The 9,239-nt window shown below is 63.2% G+C and overlaps 1 protein-coding gene across 1 annotated transcript; it reads right to left on the reverse strand.

Annotated features, from left to right (window-relative positions):
* Positions 1-255: 255 nt before the first annotated feature.
* Positions 256-3,899, reverse strand: LOC118015436 (secreted Ly-6/uPAR domain-containing protein 2-like). Its single transcript, XM_035012281.1, has 3 exons — positions 3,824-3,899; positions 3,377-3,475; positions 256-467 (listed from the first exon to the last, which is right to left on the reverse strand). The coding sequence occupies exons 1-3, from the start codon at positions 3,897-3,899 to the stop codon at positions 256-258; spliced, it is 387 nt and encodes a 128-aa protein (XP_034868172.1).
* Positions 3,900-9,239: the final 5,340 nt, after the last annotated feature.

The raw sequence follows: 9,239 nt of genomic DNA on the forward strand, positions 1-9,239 counted from the left end.
CTTCCCAGCCGGGGGGCCAGGACCCCAGGAGAGGGCTGAGGGTCCCTCCGAGGTGGGTTCCCTGAGGCAGGGGGAGAGCTGCCCTCTGGGGGGGAGGGGCCCGCGGAGGGGGCTGGGCGTGGCCGGGGGAAGCCCCGCCGAGCGCCGGGGAGACACAGGGGCTGTCGGTGTGCGGGGAGCTGCGCGGGGAGCTGCGCGGGCTGCCAAGGACTGGGACGGGCCAGGCGAGAGCCCGGGCCAGCGCGGCCGGCGGGCTCAGCAGGCCGCCCGGAGCAGCGGCCACAGCAGGCTGGCCGAGGCGCTGAGCCACAGGGCCCCGTGGCTGCCCGCCAGGCCGGCGGCCGCCCCGCGGTGACATTGGCTGCCCTGGCAGCAGGAGACAGACAGGGTGCGGCCGTCCGAGGACATGGTGCTGTTGGGGCACAGCGGGGCGCAGGACTTCATGACCAGGATGCCACCAGGGTTCGCTGTGGAGAGAGGGGCGAGGGCCCATGGCTGGCGTGCTCCGGGGGCCCCCCACGCGGCCGGCGCGAACGAGAGTGCCCCGAAGAGCCTGCTGTGGCTGGGGGCTCCTTCCGTGGCACCCGTGGGTCTGGGGAGTCCTGTCTCCCCCCGAGGCCGGGCCCCTCTATGACACCTGTGGCAGGGAGTGGCTCAGTGACCCCCCCACCCCCCTTCCCTCTGACAGGTGCGTGGGCTCCCTCCCCGGCTCGGAGTCTCAGGGTCTAGAGGAGGTGCCAGGCCCAGCCCGCACCCCTGCCCCCTTCCTGGGCCGGGAGGCAGGACGCCTCCCCCTGTGTGACCCACTGGCTTGGCTTCTGTGCCTGCGCTTGGGGACAGCTGAGCACAGGATTCCCGAAGCGCCCGGCAGGCGCTCAAGCCAGCGGTGCCTGCGAAGCGAACCTTCCCTGCCCCTGGCACTCAGAGCGCGCTCGCCACTGCAGCCCTACCAGAAGGGGACTTGACGGCTGGCGCAGACCCCAGGCGGGGCGGCCTGACCTCTCTGGCTCAGCTTCCTCATCCGGAAGATGGATGACCAGAGAAGCCGCCCCCGAGACTGTTTGGGGATCAACTAAGTTAATTCACACGCAGCACTGGAGCTGGGCGGAATAAACGCTAGTTTTAGTGAAGGTGGTCAGCAGGGGTGCGTAGGGCCGCCGGGCGAAGAGCAGCCAGCGCTGGGAAGGACAGAGCCTTATCGGCCTTGGCAGAGCAGAGGGTCGGACAGGCTGTGGCAAGGCTAGGAGGGTGTCGGGGGGCCCAGCCGAGGGCCTCAGGGTGGGTGGCAGGCCCCAAGCCACCCCTGTGCACATCCCCCTCCCTGGGCCCCCAAGGGGACACCGAGCAGCCCAGGAGCAAGTTCTTCGTTAAGCCTGATGGTTGGTCAGGCCCATGCTCAGTTCCTGCGGGAAAGAGCGTGTATTTGTGGATAGAATGGAATGGGGGCAGGTGCCACCCCGAGGCTCCAGGGCCTGGTGGCATTTACGCAGTGTGGCCGCCTCCCCCCCGGCTGAGCCTCAGGCTCTTCCCTTGAGAAACGGGGTACATACTAGGCCAGTCTCGGTAGGGCTGAACCAGAGGGCGACTAGCGCATGGTGCCGCGGCAGCCCCTGACATTTATCTTTGTCACAGGCAAGACCCGCTTGGCTCTTTGCTGTGAGGACAGCCGTGTGCCCCTCCCTTCCCGGGGGTTGCCAGCAGGGAGCCAGGACGTGCTGCCACCCCCACAACCCGCTGGGAGAGCCTCGGTGATGCAGGGAGCACGTGGGAGTGACCATGCTACCACCTGCCCACGCCTGGACTCACCAGCCAGGGGTCCCCCCAGGTGCTGGTCCAGGATGCCCCCTGCCTCCCGCCGCCCACACAGGAGGGCCTCTGCTCACTGCTCCCTCTAGGGAGCACCCCGTCCCCCTTGTCATCCAGGGCACCCCATTACTGCCTTGTGGTCAACACATCTGCCGCCCCTGGAGGATCCGCTCAGGGAGCGCTGCCTGGCCGCACACACGAATGGACAGACAGATGCAGCAGATGGTCCGTGAGGAGCAAGCAAGAGGGGGGATGAGGGTGGGGATGGCAGGCCCGTGGGTCTAAAGGAAGCCCCCAGCCTGGGGACGGAACTGTGGGCCCTCAGGGCGTGTGGTCCTGTCCAGGGTCTAAGAACTGATGCTTCATGGGCAAAGGGAACCCATGGGGGCTCCTGGAATGCTGGGGACCACTGGGGAGAAGGCCCCCTCAGCCCCTCTGCAGCTCTCCCACCCACCCGCTCATGTCCAGGTGTGTGGTTTTAGGGCCCCTCCCCCACGGGCGCTGCGCAAGGCCGAGAACGTGCTGGCCCGGCCAGCAGTGCATGGGCAGGTGCTCAGGCTGGTGGCCAGGTGATGCAAGGAGGGCACCATCTGGCTGTGGCCCCCACACCAGGCGGTGTGGAGCCCCGGAGGAAGTGACACGGTCCTCTGGCAGGGCCCCCCTCCACCCGACAAGGGGGGTCCTGCAGACACTGGAAGGGTTTGTGCAGCTTCCTCACAGGGGCCCTGGGCCGAGCGGGGGGCAAGTCCTGCTGGGGCCCCGGGCCAGACACCACGTGTCCTGGTAATAAGGGGGCTGTGTCCCATGCGGGAAAGCCTTTGTAGTCATGCAGGTTTATAGGCAGCGGGGGCCCTGGTGAGGCTGCCCGGCTGCCTTGCCTGTGGCAGTGCCCCTGCTTCATCCAGGGAGTCTGGGGGTGCTGCCGGAACCCCCCCAGAGGACACCCACGGTGACAGCAACATGCAGGAGGAGGGGGCTCCTCGTTCCCTCCCAGGAGCCCAGGGCCTCCTGCACTGCACACCGCCGTCTATGGGGGACCCAGGCCACGTCACACCTCCTCCTCCCTCGGGGTGGGGGAGCTTCACAGCAGCTTCCAGCACCCCCACACTTCAAACCCCACCCTGTCCCTGCTGTCCCTCCAGGCCAGCTTCCCCACTGCCCTGTCCAGCCCTCTGCCATTCCTCGGGGCCACCGCAGCCACTGCACCCTTTGCCTCCCTGCCGTGTGACCTTCTGCGGCCTGCACCCCGACCCTGCCAGTCACTGTCACCATCGGCACTACGCGGGCCCTCCTGCCCCGGCTCAGCCCTTGACAGCTCAGGGAAGGAGCAGAGCCACGGAGGGGATCCTGGGAAGTCGGGGGAAGGAGAGAGCCTGTCCCATGGGGTCAGAGGAGGCGGGTTACAGGTGTGGCAGGGGGACAGGCCCTGGGGACGGAGGCCAGCGGGCCATGCCCGCCAGGTCTTCCAGGGGCCAGCCTCTCTCCACGCCTAGTCTTGCCAAATCCCTGCAGGGCCTGCTCCCTCCCTCCTGCATCTCCTGACTCAGGCTGCAAGGCGCGGGGTACTCACTGGCCTGCGTGATCACACAGTGCTCGTCAGTTGGGGCGCACTCCACCAGAGACTCGCAGTCTTTGTGGCCGCAGGACATGTGGCAGCGCAGGGCCAGGGCTGGGGGGCAGGAAGCACAGGCCCCTGTCAGTCTGGGCCGGGGGGAGCCCGGGAGCCTGGGCCTGCTGCCCGCCGCAGGGCCACTGCCCAGCTGGCCCTCTCTGCGCCTCGTCTTCCTCCCAGCCTCCCTGCAGAGGTGCTCCCGGTCGCCGGACTTGGAGGTGCAGAGACGCGCCCCCACACCGGCCCTGCGCTGTGCGTGTGAGTGCCTGCCTGCCAGTGGGAGTGGGGGTGCGGGCTGCGGCCCGGGCGTCTGCAGGCCGCCCTGGGACGGAGGAGGCGGGCGCGGGCAGCAGGGCGCAGTGCAAGCAGAGCTAACTTCAGGGGGCTCTGGGCTCTGCTTCTCACTGTCCCCGCCCCTCTCCGAGTGACAGAGTCCTCCCTCTGCGACGAGACTGGGCGCGGCCTTGCCGGGAGGTGACATGCCGCAAGCACCAAGCCCTGGGCTCCTGCCCTGCCCTCCTGCACTGGGCTCCCGGCCGGGGCCTCCGAGGGGTTGGCTCACAGCAGACACTAAGGGCTGTTTAGTTAACAGGAGGCGCCGGCCCTGCCCCTCGCTGCCCGGGGCCTGCCAGCGACCCCCACCCTGGACTGATCGAAGGGGAGTCTACAGCAAAAGGCCCGGGTCCTAGCCAGACCCCACGTGCGGTGTGACTGTCCTCAGGTCCCAACAACGAGGAGACCCTGCAGGACCCCGGGGGTGGCCCGGAGGTACAGCGTGTAACCCTGAGTGGGATGGAGTGGAAGGTACAATTAGACACTCTGTGGGACACCTGGCCCAGAGAGAACTGGGTCTCCATACAGGGCGGGGTTTCATCTGGGAAGGCTTCCTGGAGTGGGTGCCCCTGGAGCTGTGACGGGGCAGTCGGGCAGGTGGGAAAGCCAGGAGCACCTCCGCACCAGGTCTGGGGGGCCTGTGCTATGCTCCGGGCAAGGCAACGCCCACTCCGACGTCAAAGCCGGTACCTGAGCAAGGGGGTGCCAGCATCTTCCACACATGGGTCAGCTGCCATCCAAGACCCTGCCCCCGTGTGGAAAGTGAGGACGCTTGTGGCTGAACCACGGGCAATCAAGGCAGGCTCAGACCCCAGGCTCAGAGGCTATCTTCCCAGGTTAGGGTTCTGGAACCCCAAGGAGAATAGGGTGTCTGGGGTGACCCCTGGCCGTTCCTATGGCCCTATCTGCAACTGAGTCTTGGGTGCTGGGGGGGGGCAGGTCCTAGGCTCCCCTGAACAAGAACCTTATAATGCCTCTGCTTACCCCTGAGGGGCTGGGGAGGCCGTGTGAGCTGGGGGACTCTGAGCAGAGCCTCAGGGGAGCCCCCCCAGCAGCTGCTCCCCACCTCTGTGCCAGCCTCTTTTCTGATAAGTGCCTTGTCCTCTGCCCAGTCCCCAGAGCCAGCCTCACACCCTTGCCCAAGCGTCCCCTCCCTCGGTTTCCAGCCCCCCCAGGCTGTGTCTGATCCCCAAGGGGCCTCCCTCTCCGCCTTCCCCCAAGGCTGGAGGCCCCACCTCACCCACGTCCACTCAGGGGACGCTGAGGGGCTATTATCCCTAGATGGTAATTACTCCGCTGATAATCACAGGCTGTATCACCCCCCCCCAGGCCCCATTTCCGCTGGCCCCAAAAGAAGCAGGTGCTCTTGTTCAAGGTCACACAGCCAGGTCATCAGGTGGAGGCAGAGCTAGGGCTGGGAGGGAGTGACCCACTCCTTTTCTGGGTTTCAGCGCAAGGGCTCTGCCTTCCGAGGATGCCCTTCGTCCAGGAGCATGGGATAGCCGTCACCTGGCTGGGAGCTGGTCCCACTGCCAGCCCAGAGCTCTGGAGACTCAGGGCCCCCACCAGGGTCTGTCACCCCGCAAGAGGCAGATAGACCAGAGACTGTGCCCAAGGGAACACAAAGGTCTCCAGGTCTGGCCAGTCAAGGAGTAGCCACGAGAACTCCCCCTTCACTCCCTGCAGCCCCCAGCAGACTCCTCCGGTGGAAGCCAGTCCCGCCCAGCACCTGCGTGTCCCCGTCCCTCCCACCCAGGTCAGTGGCCCTTACCCAGGTCAGCGCACAGAGTAGCCAGAAGCAGAGAAAACAAGAGCAGCCTCATCATGGGGCAGCCGCCAGCTGGGACTGGGGAGCTGCCAACACCAGGTGCCTTTATATGGCTGGCTTCCTGGCAGGGGTCAGACCTAGTAATTTAGCTGGAGCTGAGCTTGGGGTGGCAGGGCTGGCCTGACTCATGCTGCCTGGGCTTCCCTCTGCCCCACTCCCAGGGCTCCGGGGGCTCTCAGAAGGCCACCTGTGTCCTCTCCCTGCCTGTCTCTCTGTCCTGAACCATTGGCCTCCTGGTCCGCACAGGTATCATGAGGCCCCAGGTCAGGCTGGGGAGAAGGAAGAGGCATGATGGTCTATGGGTGATAGCCCACTCTAGGGGCCTAGGGGACACAGCCCTGCTGGGGGTCTTCTGAGTAAGCACCACCATTTCTCCTAAGCCTCTCCCTTGGGCCAGGGCAATCAGGGAGTCACCAAGCCCTTTGTGATGGGGACACTGAGGCACTGTAGGCTAAAAGCTGGCCTTTGACCAGTCTGTCTCAATTTTTGTGTGCACACAGATCACATGGGACTCTGGTAAAATGCTGGTTGTGGGCTGGAGCCCAGGCAGGACCTGAGACCGTGCATTCCGAGTAAGCTCCTGGGCCTGCTGGTGCTGCTCGTCTGCAGGGCTAACCAAGCAGGGATGGGCAGAGCCGAGGTGCAGCCCAGCATCTCAGGTGGCAGCAAATCACTGCCCACTGGCCTGCAGGCCAGGCTTGGGGGACCACGGATGACCAGGGCACCTTGGGAGGATGCAGGGAATAGCCTGCTCACAGTAGACTGACCCCTGTTGCTGTCTGGGGGTCTGGCTAGAGTCCCGGCGGCTGAGGGGGGGAGCTCACACCTCCTGGTGTCTCTACTCCACCCCTTCCCAAGGCCACCAGCCTCTCTCTTCTGGCGGCTGGAGTCCCCTCCCCAGTGACCATAGCCACCCTTCTAGATGCCACTCTGTGTCCCCGTCAGCTGAGGACCCCGCAGGTGTGCACCACCCGCGTAACCCCACCTCCCCCGGCCTCCCCCATGTCCTCCAGCTCCCTGCCCTCCCCTCGGCCTCCAGAATGAGCCCGCACACCTCCATGCCCTCGCCCAGGCCTGGCCTGATATCCGAACACCCTTCCCTCCTTTCCTTCTGCAGCGGAATCGTCTTGGTCTAGAACATTCTTAGACCCAGTATTCCTGCCTGTGCCACTTGGAGCCTGTGTCAGGCTGGGCTGGGCCGAGCCGCTGGTGTCCATCCCTCGACACAAGGGTGGCAAAGGATGGGGGGGGGGGGGCGTAGAGCAGGTGCACAGGCTGGGAGCCACGTGCTTGCATGTGGGGCCCTTGCTCTGCAGCACAGATCCGACCCCTGGTGTAGAGACACCAGGAGGTGTGAGCTCCCACCCTCAGCCGGGCTCGCTGCACGGCCACGGCCTAGCAAAAGTGCCAAGGAGCCTGGCATCCAAACGCACATCAGACTGCTCAGGCTATCTTGATGGCATGTCTGTCAATGATATTTTATGTTCCTTTTTTTAAATTTCTTTTAGAACTTTCATAATTTTAGCCACAAGGGGTGTGAGGCTTCATTTGCCCCAGCACCAGAAAGATGGGGGTGGGCTCACCCTCATCAGGAACCTGCTTCCAGGGCACCTAGTGCAGCCAACACACAGCTCATGTCACTAAGCCTGGAATTCACATCCGGGTGCTAAGATGGGAGGGATACCGGCTGCACAAACCCAGCGTCCACTGCATGCCTTCTGTTTCATTCACCTTCCCTCCAGTCCATCCCCTCCATCCAATCCATCCACTGCATCCCCTCCATCCTGTCCATCCCCTCCGCCCATACCATCTAATCCATCCACCCCATCCTCTCCATCCTCTCCACCCACTCTGTCCACTCCATCCACACCATCCACTGCATCCACTCCATCCCCTAAATCCCCTCCATCCACACTCTCACTCGATCCACTCCATCCACTCCATCAAAACCATCTCCTCCATTCTCACCATCCACACCATGTCGTCCATACCCTCCAGCCACTGCATCCAAACCATCCCTTCTACTGTCATCATCCACTCCATCTACTCCATCCTCACTGTCCACTCTGTCCACTCATCCACTCCATCCACTCTGTCCAATTTATCTCATTCCATTTACTCCATCCACTCTGTCTCACTCCCTCTACTCCACCTCATGCACTCTATGCATTCTACTCCATCAACTCCTCCTATACCATCCAATATACTCCCACTCCATTGACCCCAGTCTTCCCACCTCCATCTCCCCTCTGATCTTGGTGACCTCCTGTAGCCTTGGCCATGACAGTCAGCTGGGCCTTGCTCAGCAGTCCCTGGCTTCCTTGACTGAACCCCTGCCTTGCATGAAGCTGTCCTGAGATAGGGACTGGACCCTGAGGATTGAGTTCCTTCCCAGACTCCACCTCATCCTCAGCTCAGGCCTGAGAAAGTCCTTTACTCTGCTTCCAGGATTGGAAGGGGTGTGATAGAGCCCAGATTGGTACCCTGATATTGGAGCACAAGGCCAGGGGCTGGCCCTAGATCCAGCTCAGGGTCAGTGGGGAGAGGCCAGGGGAGTGCTCAGTGGCTGATAGCATTCTGCTGCTCTTTTAGCAGGGCCCCACCTGGGTTCCAGGGAAGGGGAGCCCCTCCCTACACGTGCACGCTGCCATTGCCATCTTGGGTGACCCTGACTACAACCCTTCCTCTCAGTGAACTCGGACCCGCCTGTCACCTTGCTCCCACCCCCAGCATCCAGGTAACCCTGCCCGGGCCTCTATGCCTGTCTGAGTGTACAACTGTGCAGCTGTGGGTGGGGGTGGGCCTGGAACCCTGGGATCACCCTAACCCAGATAATAAGCAGTCATTGGTTCCAGCAGCTCTGGTTCCTACTGGCTGTCAGGCTCGGGCCCTTGGTGCAAGGGTGCAGAAATGAGAGGCTGAGTGTGGGGGTGTGGTGGGCCTGCACTAACAGAAATCAGGTAACATGATGGCGACCCCATGCACAGCCTGGTTTTCCAATGCCAGAGGCTGCTACCTGGAGAAGGTACCAGGTGGGCTGCATTTTGAAGTAAGGGTGAGGAGAAGGGGACTCTTGAAAGTGGAGGAAGAATCAATGCAAGGAGCCAGCCAAACCAGGGTGGTGGGTCCCCAAAACTCTCAGTGCAAGCAAAGTTGGCTGGATCTTACCCAGTGGACACAGCATTTCTCAAATCAGGGTCCATATTTCTAGATTTCTGTGAGTATATTCTCCTCTAGTAAGGTCATCTGAGAAATGCTGAACTTAGTGCATCTTAAGGGCTTTTGGGACAAAGATTCTGCAGTGTCATGGGGTAGGGGCCCTGGAAAGGGCCTATCTATGTGGGGAGCCATCCCTCAAGGAAGGAGTGACTCTTCCCATGGGAAAAGCAGGGAGGACAGGGCCTGTCCTGGGCTGGGGTGGGATGGGTGGTCCAGGTGCTGGCGGAGGAGGTGGGCCCACCCCTCATTGAACTAATTGGGCATCTAAAACTTTACAAGCTGGGTATTCTCCAATTAAGGCCCAGACTCCCACCCCAGGCCACAATTAACGCATGGCTTCCCTCTCCTGGAATGGAACTTCATTCCTCAGAGTGACTGAGAGGGAGATGTGAGACTTCCTGTCCCACAGGTGTGCAGGGCAGGTGAGGGAACTGGGGCAGC

Source organism: Mirounga leonina, unplaced genomic scaffold, assembly GCF_011800145.1.
Source record: "Mirounga leonina isolate KUSES-001 unplaced genomic scaffold, KU_Mleo_1.0 Mir_165, whole genome shotgun sequence".
Classification (NCBI taxonomy): Eukaryota; Metazoa; Chordata; class Mammalia; order Carnivora; family Phocidae; genus Mirounga; species Mirounga leonina.